Raw genomic sequence first — 24044 nt, 5'->3', positions numbered from 1 at the left:
ATATTTGTATTTGACAATGGGTCAGCAGGAGAAGACTTTGTGAAAATTGTGAACTTTAGTTATTTTCAAATTCGGACTTTAAACATAATATAACCGATCTACAACCGATCTTGACTTTAATTTTCAAACAATGAACTTAAATTGAAATATTATATTGATTTATATTTGTTATTCTTGTTTTGTTTCTACCGTTCTAATCAAAAATACTTTTAACTTGTTAACTTTACAAGAAATAACTCAAAAATCGGGCCATCCATATTATCCTTACTCCCTGAACCGCGAAATCGATTTCGAGTTTCAATTTTCCGCTCCCAGATAACTATATTTGGTATATGCTCCAGATATAGGTATCGGTTCCTATCGTTTCTAGGCCATTGTTGGCACCCCTCCGCACAGAAAACAAAAACAAACAAAGGCCTGTTAAAAGATTGAGGTAAACCGAAAAAAAAACCCAAAGGGAAGGACACTCAAATAAATGAAAGAGCGACCGAAGAGGTCGGGCAATAAATAAAAAATTAAATGTGAACAAAAACAAAGCAACACGATCAGCAGCAACACAGCGAGTCCTTCGTTCGTCCCTTTTGCCTCGGAATGTGTCCTTATGATCGTTCGGCCAGGTCGAGTGGCAACTGATGGCGGTCGCAAGTCCTCGAGTGTGAGTAAGAGTTCCCCCTCCGCCAGAGTTAAGGCGACACTTCACTTCACCCCGCTGGGTTTGGGAGCGATCCTCGAGTTCGTCTGCGCTGCGGTTGCCTTTTTTGGGCTGGCGCCATGCAACCGCTTCGGCTGCGCTTCAATGGTCCGGCGGACATTAGTTTTTGATTTAATTTATTTCGTTTCTTTCCGCCGTCGCTAGCACTTTGACCTTTTCGCATCCGAAATAGCAGCGTTGTGCCAATTCTGTCAGCCGAGGCGTGTCCGCATCCACGCTCGCGCTTGGTATCTTGCAGATACAGATACTTGCTGATTGATGCGCTTCACCAGCGGCAACTTTGTAGGCGGCCCTTTGAAGGCGCCGCATGCCGCCTGCCTGAGAGAGAGCCTATAACATAGCCGACATATCTTTAAGTTGGTCAAGTGGGCGGTTATATTGGGCCGTCTAGTTTATTTTCGCCAGACATCGGGTATATCACTCAGAATAAAAATCTCTAAGATATCTAAAAAAAAATCTTATTTAAACTTAAACAAAACAGAAAGCAGAATTTATTTCAGAAAATATTTTTTGGTGGATAGCAAAGGTCTTTTCATTTTCATGTATTATTTATAGTGTAGAAAATGTATTATTACTGCCGCCTTAATTACTAGAGATCCTTGAATTCCGACAAATGATTGTTAAACACCAACATTCCTATAAGGCTCGTTCACAAGCCAAAATTGTTATTATTCTGCGATACAAAGAGTGCATGAGATCTACGGGCCTCTTGTTTAATTTAATTCTCTTCGTCATTTTCTATTCATAGGCGCCTGTTGCCTGGCGACGGCTTTAATGACATTTCACCATAATATTTCAAGTATTTTCGTCCGATCTTGTGACCACCCCGAGGCAGGTGATTTTCGGCCTTGCTAATTGACCAGCAAACACAAAAAGCCCGAAACGTATGCCAATTCATAAATTCCGACCCGAAAACAAGCCGGAACCCGAACCCCTCGTGAGTCAGCGTCTCGTCCAATTAAAATGTCGTAGCCATAAATGTTCACATTACGGTTTTGCTTATTAATTTGCATAATTTGTTCTCTCCCAGCGAGACGGAGACCGCCCGCGGAGGAAACCGAGCTGGGCTTGGTCAATTAATGCGGAGCGCGCCCAATGAATATGTTGCATCATTATCGTCGTTATTGTCCTGTTCGGGGCGATAAGTGGCGGAGCGCGTCACGCGGTGCTCGAGCTGAGTTCCCCTAAGTGGTTCGGTACCGTTCGTAGGTGTTCCCGTAATCTGTCGACCCTTTCTCCTGGACCTAGCATCTCACCTGACGGCGCCACTCGATAAGCTTCAATGGAGAGAGAGGCTAATGGCTCGGCTATCTTCGGTCCCCGCTCGCCGGGTTCCCTTATCAAAGTACAACTTCATTTCCCTTTGGTGTCTGCCAATTTTCACTTGCAAGCCATTAAAGACTAAAAATAAACCAAAATGCCTGGAAATGCGTATCATAAAAGGGAGTCTGGTGAGGGGCGGCGCACACATTGTTGTCACATACTCGTATGTCAAAAAACTTGTCTCTACTTGACTCGACCTCGGGAGCGGCAGCGCGCTCCTGGCCTGGCCCTGGCCCTGGCCCGGCCCTCACCCATTTGATGGCTCATTTCGGGCCGCCTTTTGCCTGATTAATTTCTAAATTTAAGCGGCGACATTTCACCGACAATGGGTGCCTCGCTGGCGTTTTATTTGCGAAGCAATTTTAATTGCCTGACAAGCGAATTAATTCAATGTTGTTAATTGAATTTGATCTGCAGATGTCTGGGGCAGTCGGCGCGCATCCAAAAGGCCAACAAGAAGAGGGACTTGCCGAGAATCCTTTCCCCGCTCTCGATTTACATTTTCTACCTAGCCAATAATTTTTAGTTCTCAGCGCCGGTAATTATTTCAACTGGCTCCTTGGGTCCTTTTGTTCGGCTGTCATGAGGTGTTCATAAAGTAGAAATGTTTATGGCCATAGACGGCTATCGATGGTCAACGCCGATAGGAGCACATCCTGTGATAATGAGCGCATTTATCCATCAGATTGCTCTGGCGATAGATAAAAGATACAGACGCCGCCCGTAAACAGCGAATTCAAAAAAGGTATATTTCGGTGGGGAATGCGTTCGGATTCTGTAGAACTTCGGTAAAGAATCAGATGACAACCAGTAACCCTTTGAAGAAGCCTAAACACTTATTGGTTGCTTGAAATTTTTTTATAGTAAGCATTTGAATCCCTTAGCTACCGGTAGATGTCAAGACTTAATTTTAATATTAGTTAATATCCCAACGGAGCATCTATCTCTAGAAAATGTTAAAAGATTTTACTTGGGATAAGTATTTCAATTTTATTGAAGAGACTTTTCTGACCGAGCTCTAGTCGTGTCTCTCTGAATTCGTACTTGGGAATTTTATGTTCTCTCTCCTTCCCATCCGTGTTTTGCCAAATAATTTAATCACAGCCCTTGATTGTTGCAGAAAGACTTCACCGACGACTGCGTCTTCAACGAGAACATGGGTCTGCAGAACTACAACACGTACTCCTCCACCTACAACTCGAACGCGCGGCGCGTCTTCTACCTGGCCCTCAATGGCAAGGGAGAGCTGCGTCGCACCCAGATCTCGGCCAGCCGGTCGCTGCGCAAGCTTAGCACCTACACCAACGCCATCACGGAGACGGTGCCGCAGGATCGGGTGGAGCAGCTGATCGCCAAGAACTTCGGGGCCAATCGCGTCAAGCACGGCGTACGCCAACTCTGTGATACGGGCAAGCCGCTGATCCCGCTGATCGACGTGGCCCACTTCAAGGCGCCTCCGCAGTGCAGCGGGAGTGGGAGTGGAAGCGGAAGTAGTGGAAGTAGTAGTAGCAGTGGTAGCAGCAGCAGCAGCAGCAGCAGTGCCAGCAGCCTGATTAGTATTAGTAACAGTAGTCAAAGCGAGAGCGGCCATATTAGCAGTAGCCTTAGCAGTAGCAGTACCATTAGTAGCACCCTTAGCAGTACCCTTAGCAGTAGCAAGGACAAGAAGAAGCGGCGCAAGTGCCGGCCCCACGAGCAGGAGGAGCTGCACCAGTGCCAGAAGCGGCCGGGAGCTGGAGCGGGTAACCTGCGAAAGCTGGGTCCCAAGGCCCAGCGATGCAAGGAGCTGCGCGAGAAGGCGGCCGCCGAGGGAGGCCCGCCGCCCAACTGCGGCAAGAAGAATGGTGGCAAGAAGCAACCAGGTGCAGGGGCAGGTGCAGGTACTGGCCCAACAGAGGGCAAGGGCCTGCAGCAGCAGAGGGGCAAGGGCAACATCCAGCCGGGTGGCAAGCGAAAAGGCAATAAAGCCGGAAAGCAGCGGCAGAATGGCGGCGGCAAGAAGCAGCCACAGCAGCAACAACAGCAGCGGCAACACCAGGCCAAAGCTGGGCCCGGTGGCAAGCGAAAGCAGCGGAAGCAAGACCTGATCTCCACCAGCACCACCACCACCATGGCGACCAGTCTGGCCACGCCGCCCGAGAGCCACTGGGAGAGCAGCTCGCCCCTGCCGTCCTTGGCCCTCAGCGAGACCAGCGATCGTGTGGAGCGCAACGTGCGCTTGGCCAGCGGCGAGGATCTGGAGCAGGATGCCGAGCAGGAGCCAGAGGAGCCGGAGGACGCCGACACCGACGGCGGCTCCATGGAGGATGCTAGCTACGAGGACGCAACCTCCGAGGCGCAGGGACGCAGCAGCGCAGTCGGCGACGATTCGCTCTACTACGATTTGTAAGTTATCCCCTAAGCAAATTCATTCGAAATTTTCCAGAGCTAACTCCATCTTTTCTCACAAAACGAACTAAGTAGAGATTTTCTAAAATATATTTTTGAGCATTTCCTCAAATAACTTGTATTGGCAATAACTTTTTTATATATATTTATGGATTGGCAATTCAATATTTTTCTAAATTTAAAACATTTTTTCCTTCTGGCATTAACTTTAACAAAAATCCTAAATCTTAATAGATTTTTAAAGGTATCTTCCAAATTGATTAATATTCTTTAGTTATTTCTCACATTTTGTATTTTTTGATTTCTTATTATTTGGTTATTGTGTGCTTTTCAAAGTATTTTTCAAAATTTTATTATTTATTTGGGTATCCTTAAGATTTGGTTTGGCAAAGAACAAAATTCAAAACATTCAAAATGTGCAGAATCTGAAAATTTGAGAGAAACGAGAAGGGAGAATCGCAAATCGCTGTATAATGACTGGCCTGAGTATGGAAAAGATATTGTAATTGCAAGTTTTCACAATCAGCCACCTACTATGTACATACGAAACACTACACTGCACATCCAGAAATATATCCTCACTATACACATACATCATTCAGCCAGAGTGTACATACCTTATACATCACCAAACCCCTTCAACTTCCCTGGTTCAATAAAATATTTTTGATGCAGCGGACTGTTGACTCCCCGGCGATGATCCAGGTCAATGCCAGCCCCAGAGCCCCCCAAAAACGATGAATATCAAATGTATTACGACGGAGTCTCGGGTATTTAATAAGAACCTCTCAACCCATTGGAGTATAAAAATATATGATCGAAATGTATGATAAACTGCACGCCCATCCAATTCACAAATACATATGTCGATGTAAAATATCGAAAATTCGAAACCGAAGCCATAACCTTACGAAAGAGTCTATTGAAATACTTGAGTCTCTGCGGCGGAACTTTCACGTCGATGAAAATACTCAGAAATACTACCACTCCGAAGAACTCTACAAATAGATACTGAAAACTTGCAAAGTGCTATTCCCAATGTTGTTAACGGACAAAGCGAAGAAAATTCGAATATGTTACCCAGTTTGTCAAGCAATCGTTTGCAGTGCCAAAATCAGGGTCTTGCAAACAGTTTTTTGACAAATTGCAGATACACGGTTTAGTCGTAAGATACAGTTTTTTGTCTTTGTATTACCGAACCTCGCTGCTTCTCAGTGCGTAGCCTAAGCTCTGTAAATCAATTTTTAAGATGAATTTCCCCAAGGGAAACCCCTAAGCATCCGCAAGCGAAACTATGAAGCCAACGACACATCGAAGAAAAGCAACTATTAAATATTAGAAACCGGAGAAAGGGATTGAAGAGTTCATAAATCAAAACATTGTATTTCACTTACAAATACTTTTGCAACTAACATGTAATATTAATTTATTTAATCGACGAGAGATAAGCGTGAAATTATAGATTGTACTATTGAGTTATTTATTTATTTGAAAATATTTATTTATAAACTACGATTAAGTTGACTCTAGGCCTTAGACTAACAAAACTCTGTTATAATTGCATTATACAAACATTTTCCAGATAAGTGAGTAAATGAACCATGAAAAGAGCATGAGAAAACGCAAGAGCAACTAAACTAAAAAGAATAAAATTAAAACTACATTAATATCAAATTGAGAAAGTGTTTTAGTCAATGTGGTAAGATGAGTACGCCTTCTCCGATATACTGGTACACATACATATATTGCATGGAATTGAATTGTTTTCTGCACGTTGCCCCATTGAAGTTGAATAAATTTACAAAATTATCACAGCACACTCATTTTATTTTTTGGCATGGTTTTCTGTTATATCCTCTCTATAAGTCAGCACCCCGAAACCCCCTCTATAATGTTTTGTGCCCTTTACAGCCTGTGCCTGCAGATGGTCGCCTGGGCTTTCCTCCAGACCCGAGTCAGACTGTAAAGGGATCCCTCGATCGATCGACGGAGATAATTCGCACATTGGACCACCGATCCACACAACAAAGCTAAAGTTCCTGATCTTTAAGCATAAGAGTTCTACCTTTAAATCTACCCATAGAATATTCTATTTTTCGTATTTATCATTAAGACTGAAGGCAGAAATCGAGCAGACAACTAAGCGCGAACTACTGTAAATAAAAATTCAAATATTCAAAAACCTAGTTCTCGGTATCTCTTAATGTCGGGGGCTCCGTACAGCCGCTTGGAAAGCTTATGGCGGCGGGGAATATTTCGTATTCTGATTAAATCCCACTGTCACCATTATGGCACACATCGATTGCGCTGGAAACAGGTGAGCAGATAGCGCTGATTACTCCGGAGAGCTAGTCGCACCTCGCCCGGCACTGTGCTCTCTCCGCTCGCGTAATATGCTGATACCAGCTGACTTCAGTCAAAGACCTTTCCATATGGGCAGTAGGTGACAGCACGTGCCGAAAGAGTAGAGATCATGTGGTTGCCGCAGCTAAATCACGGGAGATCGCAGGGCGGCCACTTGGGGGCTATTACAGGCATTACCTCTATTATAATATGTCCGTAAATCAAAAACATTGTCAGTTTGCCCACTTAAGATTTTAACGTCGATTTGAATGATATAAGAGTTACAAAATTTGCAAGTTTAAATCATTTCTTAATACTTTTTGTGCTACCGAATAATAACTTTTTAAGGCAATGAAAAATATTTTTAGTTATCTAATAATTATGGTTTTACTAGACTGAATATATTGACTTATAAATGAGTACCGATTATTTTGTTATAAATTTTCCATAGATAGGAACTGACTTTAACAAGAAATAATACAAATAAATTCTTAAGAAAAATACAAATATATAAATTGGACTATTTATTTTTAATTTTTTCTGATGAAATTCATACAAATCATTCCTTTTAATTAGTATCTTAAATTCAATCAAATTTTATATCCCACAGGAGATAGGTTCTACTGTTAAACCTGCAGTATAAATGGATAATAAAGTAAAGTTACACTAGGAGACCCAGACCCAGACACATACCCGATCCGCTCTGGTTCCGATCCCGATCCCAAACCCAGAACCGCAGTCAGAACCGCATTGGCGTGCTCCCCAGTTTAAATCGTTCCGATTTCCCTGTGTGAGACAAGTCACGTAGGCCTTGAAATGGCGAAATTGCTGCTCGACGTCGCTCATGTTCCCACATTCGCGTTCATTCAGACGCTGCTGAATTTTTCGCATGAATAGGCGAAACACGAGGCCGCCCAGCCCCCACAGCAGCCGAAAAAAAAAGCCGAAACGATCAGAAATAATAAAGAGACCCAGACCAGACCCACCCGCCGCCGAAGCTCGGACAGTCGGACAGCCGGAGAGCCCGGGAATCAGAGTTCTCTTGGCAACATACTGCCAGCATGGAACAAAAGCTGGCGTAAGCATAAAAGAGCGGGGTGACGTCGCCGGCGCACGCTCCCCACGCGCATTTCCGGGCCTTATCAGCTGCTCTGGCGGTGATCACGATCATCATATGGCCACCATATCGCAGCTGGCAGTCTGAGAGCGGTAATTGCTTGGCTGATTAAAAGAGTTCAATTCGGGAGAAGCCCGCGAACTGGCGGCGCTAACGTACCATACATATTTATATGTACATTTATATTTATTTTTATGGCAAGGGGGCTTTGGTTGCCCACAATGTCACGAAAAGCGTTGTTTCTGTTTACCTTTGGGTTTTTGCTGTCACCAGCTAATGACCGCTAAAATTTCTATCTGGAGTATGCCCCCAAAAGCGAAGATTGCATTCTGTTTCGGGGTTTTTCCTTTCACTAAAATGCGTCACGAAATTACTTGCAACTTTTATGAGTTAAAAATATTTAAAATTTATTTGTGGACTATATTTATATAATATGCATAAGGCTTTTAAGTGCTTACAAAAAAATTAAAGGCCACTTATTTGTTTAAATTGCAAACTTTAAAGGGACTTGAAAGTATTGAAAGTATTCTCTATTAATAATAAAATTAATTTATGTTCTTTTATCACGTTTTCGTTCTAATTCGCTTAACAGTTCTCATTATTTTTAAATTTGGTGATTTGAATAACATACAAACATACATTTTTGGCAGCACTTACGGTTGCGAGGTCTACGTGACGTATTGAGAATACTCCCCAAGACTTTTTGGCTGATTCACACCAATCCAGTGTGGGCATACCCACAAACAGCCACCCAGTCCAACCAACTGCACCTGATCAATGCCAATGCCGTGGCCATTAGCAGTATGTATGTATATAGCGAAATCGAGTGGCAGATTAGATAGATTTATTAATGAACGCCCACTGAAATTCGGTGAAATTAATTTATTGCCGTGACATCTAACAGCCCAACTGCATTTGTAGTTCTATGTGTGGGATAAAGCTTTTACTTTGATCGAGGCTTATCCATTTAAGGTGTCATTATTACTTTGTTTCATTAAGGCCGTTACTTATTATGGTATTTCTACCAATTTCCAATTATACCATAGAGCCACAATAAATCATAATTAATCCCTGTTTAAAAGTAAGTACCTGAAACTTAAGGGGGGACATCTGAGTAACTGGCCAAAAAAAGCCGATTTTCAAGAATTTTTTTTGGCCAACTGAATAAAAGCAAATCGAAAAATTTTAAAGTAGGTTTTATAATGTTATATGTGAAGTACAAAATACATTTTTTTTTTAATAAATCGAAAACAAAATGGCGGCTGTGCAGCATTTCTTCGTAGGCCCTATTTTTTTGAAAGGGGTCCATGGCCGGAAACCTATCGACTTAATTTTTGATCTAGAACAAAAAATCAAATTTTGTTAGTTTCTGTATCTCAACCGCTATCGACACACGTAGGATTGTTTCGATATTTTTTCGTTTTTTAAAAAAACTTACTCAGATATCCCCACATAAGAGGAAGCAAGCATTTTGGGCAGGAGAAAAATTAAATTAAAACCCTTGAAGAATTCAAAAATAATTAATACATTAAAATAATACCAACATTAAAAATTTCAAAGAAAACCATTTTAGGAAAAGATGAAAAAAGGGAAAAACAATAACCATTAACTAGAACATATAATAATCAAATTAACAGAAGAGGAACCCCAAAAACCGCTTCGCTTTTTAATTCTTTAAGTACAGCAAACTTGCGCGCATTCCTTAGTTAAAATCAATTAAACAGATTTCAATCATCCGGACATGACGGAAATGTCAGAATCTCCGTCATACCCGTTCGCCGATCCCCGATCCCCGATCCACGATTCTGATTCCCTGACCCCTCGATGGCCAGCCGCCACCCTCCGCCGAGTCAGGTTTAGTTACAGTTCTAGTTCATGGCCTGCATTGCGTGAATATGATGAATACGCTTAATTGGATTAGCTGCGATGTCTGCCGGGCGGTGACCACGCCGCCGGGAAATGGAAGCGGAGACGGGCCAAGGAGTCAAAGTCACAGCGCCATTGCATAACGAGCCGGTTCGGCCAGTCGGCTGGAAAAGCGTGTGAAATGGAGTTGTAAACCGGCATGATATTCTATTTACTAAATAATTGGACACAAATGTCGCCGGCGATGGGAGAGCATGTCCATCAGCCGACCAGACTATGGGTAAGTGATATGTGCAAATGTTCACAAAGCAAAAAAAAAATCTCATTATGACAAGAATAAAAAAAAAACTGTCTTGGAGATGCGGGGTATCGATCCCCGTACCTCTCACATGCTAAGCGAGCGCTCTACCATCTGAGCTACATCCCCTGTTGGGTATTCGATGTCATAGTTGTTATGTGAAGGCCTTTCCCACCGTTAGCTGTGTCTCAATAGTTTAGCCCTTTATGTGTGTTCAAAAAAGCTTCAAATAAAAAGAGCAAGTGAGAGAGCTTTTTACGAAATATAACAAAAAACAAAAAAAAGCTTAAAATATTAGTATGGTTTACTGACCGATTTGAGGGTATAACGATTATGGTAAAAAATGTGCACTTTATTTAAATTTTTAAAGAAAATAAAAATTTTAAAAAATTCGTAATCTGTTTCCGCCCGGGTTCGAACCGGGGACCTTGTGCGTGTGAAGCACACGTGATAACCACTACACTACGGAAACCTACAGTCTCACAAGGACCAAAGTCCAAACAATTAAGTACCAAAAAGGATAACAAAAGACTTCGTGTCCTGCTAATTCGTAGAATTGGCCCTTAAAAACAACCAAACTCAACCCATTTATATTATTTTTTCCTAGTTTCTCTGTCAAGTTCAAAGCATTTAGAATGTTGCACTGTCTGTCAACGCAACCCCCAAGACGCACTGCGTGCAGCATATTTAAGCAATAACAGCACTTTCTTTAATAGGACGCTGTCCTATTTCCAGACAACCTTTCGCCTTGGGTGGCGGTAGTCGACAAGGAAAGTCATAAAAACACCAGGGAACTGGGAGTGACGCCGGGACGCTGCGAGTCGTAAATGCAGTTGAAGTTCGGTGCGTGCTGAGGGTCGGCGTGTTTATAAATACAACACACCTGAAAACGCTCATAAAACCAGCCTCATTAAATCGAAATAAAAAGTAAATGCGGTTGAGAGAAAATTAATTGTATGAACTTCAACTAAAACAGCGGGAACTGGGAGGTTGGGTCAATTGGCATTGAATACAAATTGCATGCGAAAGAGAGAAAAAATAAAAAAAAGTTATTGAAATGTTCCCGCCCGGGTTCGAACCGGGGACCTTGTGCGTGTGAAGCACACGTGATAACCGCTACACTACGGAAACAACTGAAAAAAGACAGCCCAATGGTGGCCATAGGCTAAAGACAACTGAAGATCTGACGGCTTGGGCTGCCCAATATATCAATGCCCAGATTTGCATAATTTCTATGCGGGACAAACGCAGGAATGCGTTGACAGAGACCCCAATTTATGGGCATGGCGATAAGCGAGTAAAAGTGTTTAGACTGCTGAAGATAACTCCTTGGAATTCGGTGCTTAAACTTGAACTATAAACATAGTTGGGAATGAGCTGCGACAACAGAGAGTTTCCCTTTTCCGACTCGCCTCTTAATAAGGAAAACTCTGATATCATCTAACCGGGCGGTGCGTGAGGCGGCCCTATAAATAAACCGCAAAAGCAATTAGGTGGCTTCTTGCCAAAATTGATTGCAAATTGTGCTGGGGATGCGGCGATGGCTTCGGCGGCGACTGATAAGGGCAATCGCTCGGATGCGGATTCTAAGTGGAATGGACACCCGCAACGGCCGGCAAACGGGTTCAACTGGCCAATGGCGATACAAGTGACAAGTGAACATGGAAAACTAATTTATGTGGCGCATGCGACAGGAAATGCAGGCGACGCGACTCCACGCCACTCTTACTCCACTTCGCTCGATGCGATTCGATGAATCGGAATGCAATGTGCAATATGTAATATGCAGTGCAAACCCGTCCCCGCTGCAGTTGCTCAATGAAAGTTGGTTCTTGGCTCTGCGATCTTGGGGACACTTGTCGCCACGGAAAGGGAGACCTTGACCGGGTCCCGACTGGGCAACGGTAATACGAAACCACCGCTAAAACGCAACAACTGGCGAACAAGTGACGAACACATTACCGATTCCGGGCCCGGCTAACAACACTTTGCTCTTAACAACACCCGGCGACGGCATCTTTCCCCCGCCGGCTTCTCAGCTGCGAAGACTTGTTAAGGAATCGTATCTATCGCTGGGATCTGCATAACGAGAGGCACAGAGAAGAAAGACTGAAAAAATTTGAAAGAAAACACGCAAGTATTTTTTCTTTAACTACTTTTTAAATTCGGAAGCAAAACTTATTTACAGACATCCACTTGGAAATTATAGGAAAACCAAATGTAAATTAATAAATTGAATAATGATAGTTATGTTTATTTAAAAAAGTTAATAAAAGTAATATAATGAAGGTATTTAAAAACCAGTAAACACCCAACAACTTAGACTAAGCCTATCCTAATCTCTTCTCTCAGTGCACTCGGCAGCCGGTTCCATTTGCGTTTGGCTGCAGGCTGAGGAATCACCTCCATCATCATCAGCATTGGCCACTGGCTCCATCCTATGGTATGATCATCGCTTTTTGACCAAGTTATGCTACGCGAACAACAATGTGTCATGTCGGCCCGGCCGCTGGCCTGGGGCTGGAGGTGGCCAGTTCCTGGAGTCGCCGGCACAGAATACACTCTCAGTACATGGCCGCGGTCGTTCTTCACACCTCCCACAACGGGCGGCGAGAAATTCGCACGCTTGAGGCGCCAGTCGATCCAAGGCAGCTGCGCTGGTTCAGAACTCTTGGCCAAGATCAAGACCTCGATCTCAGCAGGTCCAGTTGATGGTCCTCGCTCCCCCCGCTGTCCCCATCTGTGCCCACTGCGGTTGCATCTTCATCTTTTATTAATCGCTACATTTATTTGATTATCTCCGGGCCTGGCGGACTGGCCTGGGATAGATTTATGCCTGGCCGCTGTAATTTACTCGCTAATCATGCAACACTTTTCATTTTGACACGTTCGGTCGGCTCTCACCAAAGCACCGCCAGCGGTAATTATGTAAATTCCCCTCCGATCCGATTCGAAGCGATCCACACCGATCCAAGCCGATCCCCTGCCATCATCCATCGGATGCCGGGGGGTGCCATTTTATGATCTATGCCTGCTCCGTGCTTAGAAGCGAACTTAACACAAATTGATAAAAGCAACATCAACATGGGGCCCGGACTATTTTTACGATCATCGATCCCGCGTTCCTCTTGTTTTCACTGGCGAACACATCGCTTACATAAATTACGGGCCAGGACCCGGGTCCGGTATAGAATTCCAGAGAAAAGGCATCCAGCATCGGGCCGCTGCAGTGTTTTGACACCAAACATCCGCTCTAAGCCGCAGCCACAGCGAAGGGGTTAGCCACGTGAAGTGAAGGCTGATCGAGTTCGGGGGATCGGGACTTTGAGAGTCAGGCGGGGGCACCGATCTTGTTAGTCGTTGCCGCTCATGCGCATGACTGCAATTTAAGCGCCATAAATTCTGTTCTCAGCTCCCCCTATGTCGAAGGCAATGTGTCAAAGTTGTTATGCCCTTGTTCTCTGCAGGGTATCAGAGGTATGTGCAGGATATACATGGAACAGTTACTTAAAGCAGACTGATAAATTGGAATGGGTTAACATAAGCATAACATATAGCATAAGTGATTGTCATATATAATTCGATTCGTCAATAATCAAAATTAATAATAACAAATAAAGATAACTAATTTTTGAAAATTGTAAATTCAGTTTAAAGTTTTTAAATTATATTATTGACTTTATGGATTAATTATAAATTTTGAACCTTTGCTTTGTTTGGAAGGTTATATAAAAATACCGATCTTATGAAAGTATATCGGTAATGTACTTGACCCTTCATCAGATGTTCAGAGAATAAGCCTTTATTCAAGGTTTATATTATCTACTTGAAAAAGGGTTCCTTTAAATTAAAAAAATAATTTTCTAGAAAAACTAAATATTTTAAGAGCGACTAGCGAAATAGTTAGAATAAGACAAATGTACTAATAATATTTTCTCTGGTGTATTTGTGTTAAAAAATTAAGTACCAAACTGACATAATAGGTATATTCCCATCGATCCTCTAGATCTCCTTGAGGTTTACTCAAGCATGATGCCCTTCCGTACACTCCAATAATGCGAGGCTGCATTAGATGACTTAATAAGATTCCTGTTGGGCATGGGTTGTGTGGGGAGAGGGAGGGTAGTGAGGATATACAGCTGGGGTACCGTGTGGCGGGGGCTTTAGTCAGACTGGTGCTGTGACATATGCAAATGGTAGGAGTAATTAAACAATCTCTCAATCCGTAACTTCGTGAGACATAAATTAGTTCTTAGTATTATAAATAAGCGCAAACAATTTCAGCATTTTCTACACGATTAATAACGCCAATCAGCAGCAATGGCGGCGGCAGCAGTCATATCCATGTAACTGACAAACTAGTCGACATTTGCTAATGAATTAATCAGCGTGGAGATTAGATCGCAGATATGCAATCTGCGATCTGCGACTCTGGATCTGTGATCATGATCGAAAACTATTCAGGCGATCGTCGCACAAAGAGCGTAGCCATTTATTTACACCGGCACACATATTATTATTAGCGGCGTTACTGACCAATGATAATTTGTATTTGGTACCTGGCATTTGCCTGACAATTAGAACCGCCGTCGGAGCTGCCGAGAGTGGATCGGATTGGATGGGCGCCAGGCGGCTTTGAGAAGCTGCCCCACTGCATCCAATTGGTCATGCCCGGCACTTCCTGCATACCCAAGCAGGTTTTGACAGCTCAGGCAAGCAGTCAGTCTGCCAGTCTGATCAATGGGCACTACTTAATGCCCCGAAAATGCGCGGTATGGATCGTATTTCTTGAACTTGACATTGAAAACAACGGCCCGACGCAGATGAAGATGCTCCTTCCGCCCGTCAATCCGCTTGCTGCGATCATTATCACTGATCCCCGCCGAATTAATTCCCAGCCAAAGTGGCTCTTAATTGTTGCAGTTTATTTCGGGACTGCACCCGAGCATTCAGCCATCGATCGATCGTGACTCAGTCGGGGCGGCATGTCACTCATCAGCCGAGTGCAGGATGCGGGGGCCAGAGTATCCAATTGCAGGGCTACAAGATCACGTACATACAAAGTGCAACTTTGCTCCGCTGTCAATCAAATGATAATGTTGCTGTTCCTTTGCCCGTCACCCAAAGGGTTTGGTGTTTGCCCAACTGGAATGCGGATCATTAGGATCATTAGGCACTCGATATGTCGCTGCGAGGGTCGCTTCACACGTACAGCTGTTGGCTCTTCTTCTGGGAGATGCTTTTACTCCATAATGCTGTTTGACGGCAGCATTTAAAAGAGATTAGATTAAAATATATAAATAAAAATAGAGTTTAAATTAGTAAACATGGAATTACTTGAATAATTACATTTTGTATAGATCCTCAATATTGCTGGCTACTGAGTTGCAACAGTAAAGATAATTTCACGTACATTTTTATTCAAATAATTAATATTACATTTATTCGTAAAGATGCGTCACCTAGGATGATTTCAATTAGAAATCGTGTAATTCTCGACAAGATGCTTGTCTGTCAACATATAGGACTGGCTTCCAAGCAACCTCTTATCGGTAAGCAATACTTGCCCAAGAATGCTGACCGCCACCGTCAGCATTACCTTGAACGACAATCCGTTCCCCCCGGCAAACACCGCTGATGATCAATGGGTGTCCGTACGCAACTATCGCACCTGGAACGCAATCATCGGGAGATAAGCCGGCGATATCAAGCATACATACTCGTCTGCCTGCGTTTGGGTGTATATTTTATTTTTTTTCGGCAGTACTCTAACACTGGCTGGATGAGTCACCCGGCGATAATTACTAATTGTCTTTAAGCCTAACAGAATTAAGTCTATGAAAGATTAGTGTCCGTTGCCGTAGTCGGCCCATTTCTTGCCCAGCGCCTGATCGCGTGCCTGCTGGCGCAGCACCTTGCCGCTGCCTGTCTTCGGGAGCTCTGGCAGGAAGAATACCCCGCAGTGGAGTTGCTTGTGGGTGACCACCAGGCGCTTGGCTACGTACTCCACGATATCCATTTCGGTGAGCCGACTTCCCGGGACCTTGACAACGGCCGCTGCCGCAGGATCGCCGTCCACCTCGTTCCACAGTCCAAAGACACAGGCCTCGATCACGTCCGGCAGCTCGGCGATGACCTGCTCCAGCTCGTGGGGACAGTACTGGGCGCCGTGAAAGCGCAGGAGGTCGCCCTTCCGCTCCACAATGTGCAGGTAATTCTCGTCGTCAAAGTAGCCCATGTCGCCGGTGTGGAACCATCCTTGGTAGTCCTGCATACGCTTCGACTCGTTGGGGTTGCCGTAATAGCCATTCCATAGCTTCCCGTTGTGCACCAGAATCTCGCCTGTGTCTCCGTGGCCGAGACTTCGTCCGGCGTCGTCCAGGATCTTCACCCGCACACCCGGCACAATCCTGCCCACCGAGGAGGGCTTGGCCACGCCCATGTTGGCCGCCACTCCGCCGCACTCGGTCAGGGCGTAGCCGTAGGATATTTGTCCCTTGATCAGGAAGTCCTGCAGCTTTAGCAGATTGGCCACGTAGCATGAGCCACCGCCCACACTCACGAAGCGGATGCTGGAGAGGCGCTGCTTGCTTAGGGTTGGCGCCTTGAGGAGCGACGCCACCTGCTGCGGAACCACCGTCAGCAGGGTCACCTTATACTTCTCCACCAGCTGCAGCATGTACTCGGGTGTGTAGGCCCGGTCCGTGATGATCCGCGTGGAGCCGTGGCAGCAGCTGAAGAGCATGTTGAACATGCCTGCCGACCAGTCGATGGTGCTGAAGGAGAGCAATACATCCTGACCGGTCACGAAGCTGGAAAGGATTGAGAATTATAAATCCGAAAATACTCTTTTAAAGACTCACCCAAAGTCAAAGAGGCAAGCAGAGTTAGTGATGCAGACGGCCTTGGGCAGACCCGTGGTGCCAGAGGTGCACAGGACGGCCACCGTCTGATCGCCGCCCAGAAGAAGGTGTTCGGGCCTAGATTGAGGAGAAGCAAGGATCTTTGACCGATTCCATATTATCTCTATAAAATCACCATCTTACACATAATAAAGCTCCGCTTTTGTGGGCTCGAGCAGATCTTCTACTCGCGGCATGCCCAAGCGATGATCCTTCAGAGTGTACACCTGGGACTTGAGTATCCTGGCAATGATGCTCAGCCTCTGATAGACGTAGCCATCGCAGAAGATGAGCCGCGGCCGGGTGATGGAGAACAGGTGCTTCATCGTGTCCTCGTCGTGCCAGGGACTAACTGCATGGAAGGGCGTTCCGTTCAGGAGGCAACCCAGAACCACGGGCATTAGATAAGTAGTGTTGGTTCCCGCAATTCCCACCACATCGTCTTGCTTAAGCCCCAGTGCCTTCAGTTGCTGGGCGATTCGGATGGCAAAGGTGATGGCCTCGCCATTGGTCAAAGCCGTGCCCTCGGTGTCGGAAATCTACAGAGGAAGCATTTATATTATTTCCCATAAAAGAAGGGTTAAAGGGTTAAAGGTTTAGCCCACCTGGCAAATGCTGGATGGATGATTCCGCATAAACGCAAACAGAATTTTACCAATCGAACAATCCGAATCAAAGAAATTCGCCGGCCTTGGTCCACTCCAAATTTTAGTGTATTTATCGAAATTCGTGCTCGAGCGTTCCATTCTGGCGACTGATAAGAGCTGGCCGGGTCTCAACAAACGGTTTTCTGTCCGGGCGCGAGTCCGGGTGCGGGTCCAATAACGATTCTTCAGCGACTGGCGACCGCTCGCCGTGCTCAGGCCACTTCCAGTCCAGGTGGAATCTTATCACCTAACCGGGTCACTACGTCACCGATATGAGGCCGAAGCTCGGAAAGCTCTCCGATAAGCGGTTCCAGTGAGATAAGCCAGGCGAAAGGGGTTCAAGATACAATAATTTTGATATGAGATTGATTGAGTGACGAGCAGATAAATAGAAAGACCTTGGGCGAATGCCCCACTTGTAAACACATTGTAATTCATCTTGAAAGAAAGAATTAAGCTAATTTGGGAATATATAATTTATTTTATAAATGGATTTCTTAATTTCTGTGAAGAAGAAATTGCTTAAAATTATGTATTTATGAAGTATCGTGATATTTATCCAATATTCCTTAGCTGGCTCTCTAGCTGCGTTAAAAATTTTAATACTTCTTTATTACAAAAAATTCAATTTTTTGAACTTTCGGTCTCAACCTCCGCTCTAGTTTGAGATCTTGGTTTCCAGGAAAAACGCCTTGGTGGCCATGCGATTCGTTTTTCCATTGGGCGAGCGCACGAGGTCCTCCACAATGATGGCTCCGCCGTTCAACTGCTTGTACTTGGCCTCAATGTGTTCGGCCACGTAGTCCACAATGTCCTGGACCTTGAGATCACTACCCTGCTTCTTCACAACGGCGGCAGCAGCCTCGTCCCCATTGATCTGATCCCACACCCCGAAGACACAGACCTCGGCCACCTCCGGCATCTCTGAGATAACGCGCTCGATATCGTTGGGATAGTACATGATGTTCTGGTACTTCAGCATGTCCTTCTTGCGCTCCACGATGTACAGGAACCCGTCGTCGTCCACGTAGCCAAGGTCGCCGCTGTGGAACCACATCTGGGGGTCTCGCATCTTGTGGGTCTCCTCCGGATTGCCGTAGTATCCCGCCCAGTGCTGGCCATTGTGAATGCACACCTCGCCCACCTCATCGGGGCCAAGGGACTCGCCCTGCTCACAGATTATCTTCAGCTTGACGCCACTCACCAGGCGACCCACTGAGTTGGGTTTCTCGTCGAAGTGAAGGTTGATGGAGGCCATGGCGCCCAGCTCCGTGAATCCGTAGGCGAAGTGCAGGCAGTCCCGACTAAGGCGACTCCTGATGCGGTGCTGGGTCTCCAACGAGGCCCGAGATCCTCCGAAGAGGTAATATCGGAGGCTGGACAGATCCGCTGTCTGGAATGCCAGTGAGTTTGTCATCATGGCCATGTGTGATGGCGCTTGAATTATCCACGTGATCTTATACTCCTCGACGAGTCGCATGAAGAACGCGGGATCAAATACATTGTCTGCCACTATCCGCTTTGTGCTGAACACCCCGGAAGTAATGGTGGTCAGTAGTCCGGTGATCCAGTCAAGAGTGCTGTGGGTGTACTGGACGTCGCTGGTGGTAAGACAGCTGTAGGGGGAAGCTTCGTGATTAAGTGACCCCAAGGCAAGGCGTTGTCCGTACTTACTAGCTGGCAGCCAGGATCTGGCGGCTATTGGTGATGGTCACAGCCTTTGGGATTCCAGTTGTGCCCGAAGAGCAAAGAATGGCCAGCGTCTGATCGTTGCCTTGTACCAGACGAGCCGGCTGGAAGTTTTCCTCGATGGGAGTGGCTAGAACTTCATCAATACTGATGGAGTCCGTTGGGTGATTGCGCATGGTGATAATTTTGACATCCAGGGATGCGGTGGCGGCGCGCACCTTTTCGAACTCATCTCCATCACAGAAAATGAGACGTGGCTTGGTTATGTCGAAGAGCTTCTCTATGGTGCTTCGCTCGTAGGAGATGTTCAGCGAGTGAAAGGCGATTCCGTTGAAGAAACAGGCGTATGCCACGGCGGACATGTGGGTGGTGTTCCTGCCTATAAGGCCCACCACGTCGGACTGAAGGAGACCCAGGGATCGCATATAGCTGGCAACTTTCATGGAGTTGGCATGGAGCTCATCCCTGGTCAGTATCGTGTTCTCAGTAGCCGAGATCTGAAAGCTCATGCTTAGGTTTTCACTTCTATGCTTTCTAGGAGAAACCCACCTGGGCAATGAGCTGGGGGTGACGCCGCATCTCCTGAAAGATGATCTCTCCTATGGACAGATGTGGGTCGAAGTAATGTTTTACCCGATCCCCTCTCCAGATCTTGAGATCAGCATCGTAGAAGTTGGCTGGTCGGTATGGCATTCCGTGAAGCTTTAAACTTAACTCGCGACTAACTGCGAACTGCAGCGGCTGCTCTCCTTTTATAGACCCGAGCGCTCTATTCGCAAACTATTTAGATAGCTTTCGGGGTCTTACGGGTGTAGCAGTTGCACTGATTGCCCCGACACGCGATCGCATTCGCACTTGTGATCAACGGCACTCAGGCGACGCTCAATGAGGCAATCTCCATTACAAAACACTTGCCTTCTGGTCGGGGTAATTGCCGGGAAATGCATACTGCTCATATCTGGGCAGGCGAGTGAGGCTGCGATTCGCCATGATTAGGCAGATTTTTAGATTGAAATTGAGAGCGAGCGCAGCGATATAAGTAAATATAGACATTAGTAGGTTATCGCATATCGATTCGTAATTCCCGTGAAGCTTCTCAGAGAGGGATAAAGAGAAAGAGTTGCGATGTCAGTAGCTATTCTGAGTTAATATTATAGTTAAATTAGGATTTTACGTTTATTCACTATTCTCTCTTCAAATATAACTATAAAGTTTGTAAAAATAGACTTTTGTCTCTGCTTTATCGGCTTAGTAAGTGTATCTAAGTTGCTTACTTAAGTTATTCTTAATTGGCTGACAAATTTATGAGTATTTTTTTCACTTGTGGGCATGATAGCTTAATTATAAGGGAGAATTATTATCAAGCTTCAAGTGAATCCGCTTAGCTGGATTACTGAAAATGGTATATGGATATGTAACTCTTAACCCTCTAGTGCCCACATTTTATTTTTTTTTTTTTTCAAAAAAAAAAAATTATTTTTGGATTCAGTATGTATCAAAAGTGAATGTTTGTTTTAGAAAAAATTTTACTTTTGCTCGGATCGAGTTTTATATGACTAAAACCTTGGACCGCATGAAGGCGGTTCTGGGAAGATTGGCCAACAAAAAATTAGGTAAACATTTTTTTTATTTAAATGTTTTTTATAAATGTCATTGAGACTGTCAGCAACACAGTACAATTTTTTTTTATAATTTTTTTTTCCAATTTTTAAAAAAAGTATTTATATGTTGCATTTCTTACAAAATAATTATTTTGTCCAAGTTGCACAAATTTTCAACTTCAAATGAATACAGCAGCTTGCGTTAGCTCTAGTATGTATTCCAAACGCAACGAACTTAATTTTTGGACTTTCCTGAATTAGAAAAAACGGAAAAACGTGTGAAAAAGAATGAAAATAATACCATTGCCCGTCTAGAGGCGGTCTTGGGCACTAGAGGGTTAAGAAATGTTATAGGAACAATGCTAATTACATTTTATTTGATCTCTTAAGAAATGTTACGCACAAACATTAAATACATAAGTAACAGTACCCTGGAATGTCATAACAAGAACACAGTGACCTGAATTAAACTGCAACACAGTTTCTCCAATCACTAAACAAAGATTCTGCGTGGTAATTGTTTACTTTATTTGTGCAATTATAAGATTTCAAGATTCATTCGCATTTTTTAAGTAGGCCGCCTTGACAGCATGCCGATTGACCTTGCCGTTGGCGCTCTTCGCCAGCTGCGGGACTATCTGTACTCCGCCGTGGAGATGCTTGAACTGCACGGATATGTTCTTTCGGACGTACTGCTCTACGTGGCTGGGGTGAAGGTTGCTGCCGGATCGCAGGACTACGGATGCAGCGGCGGCATCGCCCTCCATCTCCCGCCAGATGCCAAAGACGCAGACCTCGGCCACGTCGGGCATTTGGGCGATCACCTCCTCCACCTCGTGGGGGTAGTACATCATGCCTAGGTACTTGAGCATGTCCTTTTTGCGCTCCACGATGTGCAGGTAGTTGTCCTGGTCGAAGTAGCCCACATCACCGGTGTGGTACCATCCCTCGGAGTCTCTCATTTCCGCCGTGGCCTGAGGATTTCCGAAGTAACCGTTCCAGGACTGCCCGTTGTGGCAGAGCACCTCACCCAGACCCTTGGGCCCCTGCAACTGGCCCGAGGAATCCACGATCTTTACCCGAATATTCGCCATCAGGCGACCCACCGAAGTGGGCTTCGATTGGGTGTCGTAGTTGTAGGAGATCAGCGTTCCCACCTCTGTCAGGCCGTATGCGTTCCTTAGAATGCCAGGTCCGTGTAGGAAGGACTGCATTTTCTTCAAAGTGCCAACCAGACAGTGGCCGCCAGCAAAGAGCAGGTACCTCAGGCTCCGCAGCCTCTGGATGCTAGTGTTCGGACAGTTGGCCAACATGGCCACGTGGGAATTGGCCATGATTGTCCAGCTGATCTCGTGCTGCTCGCAAAGATCGAGAAAGTGCGCTGTGCTGAACATTTCGCTGGAAATCAGACGAACTGTGCCGAACACCCCGGCCGTTATGAGGGTGATGAGTCCCGTCAGCCAGTCCAGGGTGCTGGGAGCATACTGAACGTCGTCTGGACCTAGATAGCTAAAGGGTACGATTGGTTATGTACTGTGTCTCAATTTATATTTTCTTATTCCCACCTATGCATTTCAAACAGCTTGCGACTGTTGGAGAGCGTCACCGCCTTGGGCGTTCCAGTGGTGCCCGAGGAGCAGAGTATGGCCATGGTGCGATCCACTCCCCGCTGAAACTGCGCAGGCTCGTAGTCCTCGGGGAGAGGACTCTGTAGCAGATTCCCCGCACTCGTGACTCCTGGCAGCTTTCCGTTAACCGTCAGGACTAGAGATCCCAGGGAGGAAGCTATGTCCTTGATTTTTTCGTAGTCCGCAACGTCGCAGCAAAGGATGCGTGGTTTGGTGATCCTGTAGAGACTGGCAATGGTCTTCTGCTCCAGATTGGGGTTGACGGCATGGAAGGGCGTGCCGTTAAAGAGGCAGCCGTAGGCAAGCGCCCCTACATGAGTGGAGTTCCGGGCCAGAAGGCCCACCATGTCCGTCTTCTTGTCGAATCCCTGGTCCCGGAGGTAGCAGCCCACCTTGGACGCATTCTGCAGCATCTGCGAGCGCGTCAGTCGCGTGTTGTCCGTGTGCGAGATCTGAAATATCCTTTGGGGCTGCCGCTGCAGCTGCCGGTAGATGATCTGGCCCACGGTGAGGTCCTCGTTGTAGAGGCTCTGCAGACTGGAGCCGCTCCAGATCTTCTGGACCGGATCGTAGCAGGTCGCCGGAGTGCCGTTGAGGTCCAACATCGTGATGCACGCGCCGTTTGATACTGCAGCACGCTCCGATGCAGCCGCTCCTATTTAAAGGTCACCGAAATTGCAAAAATTAGACGGCAATTTAGCAGTTAAAGTGTCCGGATATTTAATTTCACGTATTGATTGGGGAACCGTTCGCCTGACACGATATCGCTGTTGGAAAAGCGTTTGGCGGCTTGAATTATATTTAAGATGTGCCGTTATTTGATGTTAAACGGCTAGACACGCAAGGCGGGGTTAAGAACTTGTCTTTACCAAATCTATGCCTATAAAAATTGTTTTGAAAAATATTAGCTTTTGGTGGAAGCTTGCTTTCCGTTTTGCATTATCGGAAATTTTCCAGATCGCCTTGGACTTGTGCTTTTACTGTTTTATAAAAACGGAAGTTTGCATTAGAATAAAAACTCTTTTTCGAACCTACACCGAATATATTTTCTTGATCAAGTGTCGACTCAATTTAGCCGTGTCCGTTAACAAAAAAATTTATTAATATTTTTTCTAAGTTTAAAAGGGGTTATATAATTGCTTAGCTAAAATTGTTTAAATAATGATGTTTGTGTACTAAAATTATTAACAAAGGTCAAAACATATGTATATTCAGATTCGCTATTGAAATAATAAAAAATTCAATTATACAAAATTTGTATATATTTTTTATTTAATTTAATGTGGATATTAGACTTGTTATTGTTACCGTTACTGTAGTGTAGCATTAGGAAATGGAGGCATTCAATAGATGTTTATTAAGGGAGAGAGAGGTGCTATTGGATGTAGAGTAGGAAGAAGTAATGTGTTAGGTGGGAAGTCTGTCTGTGTTAAGATATCATTCTGCTAGTTCCTACGGGTGGATGTTTTTCAGCCGTCACATTCCAATGGTAAGCTTAAGAAATTAATTAGTTGCTAACTGATTTAAAAC

At 45.1% G+C, this 24044-nt stretch overlaps 4 protein-coding genes and 3 non-coding genes across 9 annotated transcripts in view; 1 reads left to right on the top strand and 6 right to left on the bottom strand.

Moving 5' to 3' along the window:
• bnl (fibroblast growth factor branchless) overlaps positions 1-5316 on the top strand; it is a 47804-nt gene extending 42488 nt beyond the window's left edge. For 2 of the 3 annotated variants that reach the window (XM_070286732.1, XM_017172667.2), the window contains exons 4-5: positions 3156-4420; positions 5099-5316. In XM_070286732.1, coding sequence (XP_070142833.1) covers positions 3156-4420; positions 5099-5123 — 1290 coding nt within the window. In that variant the 3' untranslated portion in view covers positions 5124-5316. Of the gene's footprint in view, positions 1-2960; positions 3093-3155; positions 4421-5098 lie in introns of those variants that run through there. The other variant, XM_070286733.1, reaches the window with a different exon arrangement.
• A 4787-nt stretch (positions 5317-10103) lies between these two features.
• On the bottom strand, positions 10104-10176 carry TRNAA-AGC (transfer RNA alanine (anticodon AGC)). Its single transcript has one exon. It is a non-coding gene; the product is annotated as a tRNA-Ala (tRNA).
• Positions 10177-10446: 270 nt separating this feature from the next.
• Positions 10447-10519, bottom strand: TRNAV-CAC (transfer RNA valine (anticodon CAC)). The gene has a single exon. It is a non-coding gene; the product is annotated as a tRNA-Val (tRNA).
• Positions 10520-11105: 586 nt separating this feature from the next.
• Positions 11106-11178, bottom strand: TRNAV-CAC (transfer RNA valine (anticodon CAC)). The gene has a single exon. It is a non-coding gene; the product is annotated as a tRNA-Val (tRNA).
• A 4440-nt stretch (positions 11179-15618) lies between these two features.
• On the bottom strand, positions 15619-17779 carry Acsx4 (Acyl-CoA synthetase X4). The gene is made up of 4 exons (XM_017168915.2): positions 17555-17779; positions 17094-17488; positions 16911-17027; positions 15619-16859 (listed from the first exon to the last, which is right to left on the bottom strand). Exons 1-4 carry the CDS (start codon positions 17693-17695, stop codon positions 15893-15895), a joined length of 1620 nt encoding a protein of 539 aa, XP_017024404.1. The 5' UTR covers positions 17696-17779; the 3' UTR covers positions 15619-15892.
• A 275-nt stretch (positions 17780-18054) lies between these two features.
• On the bottom strand, positions 18055-20018 carry LOC108075985 (Acyl-CoA synthetase X3). The gene is made up of 3 exons (XM_017168675.3): positions 19835-20018; positions 19271-19782; positions 18055-19212 (listed from the first exon to the last, which is right to left on the bottom strand). Exons 1-3 carry the CDS (start codon positions 19976-19978, stop codon positions 18255-18257), a joined length of 1614 nt encoding a protein of 537 aa, XP_017024164.1. The 5' UTR covers positions 19979-20018; the 3' UTR covers positions 18055-18254.
• Positions 20019-21405: 1387 nt separating this feature from the next.
• Acsx2 (Acyl-CoA synthetase X2) lies at positions 21406-23128 on the bottom strand. The gene is made up of 2 exons (XM_017169028.2): positions 22452-23128; positions 21406-22395 (listed from the first exon to the last, which is right to left on the bottom strand). The coding sequence occupies exons 1-2, from the start codon at positions 23117-23119 to the stop codon at positions 21435-21437; spliced, it is 1629 nt and encodes a 542-aa protein (XP_017024517.1). The 5' UTR covers positions 23120-23128; the 3' UTR covers positions 21406-21434.
• Between the last annotated feature and the right edge of the window lie 916 nt (positions 23129-24044).

The sequence above is a fragment of the Drosophila kikkawai genome, chromosome 3R (assembly GCF_030179895.1).
Source record: "Drosophila kikkawai strain 14028-0561.14 chromosome 3R, DkikHiC1v2, whole genome shotgun sequence".
In the NCBI taxonomy this organism is placed as follows: Eukaryota; Metazoa; Arthropoda; class Insecta; order Diptera; family Drosophilidae; genus Drosophila; species Drosophila kikkawai.
Note: the sequence above shows the minus strand (reverse complement) of the source record. Positions and strands in the feature narration are given on the sequence as shown.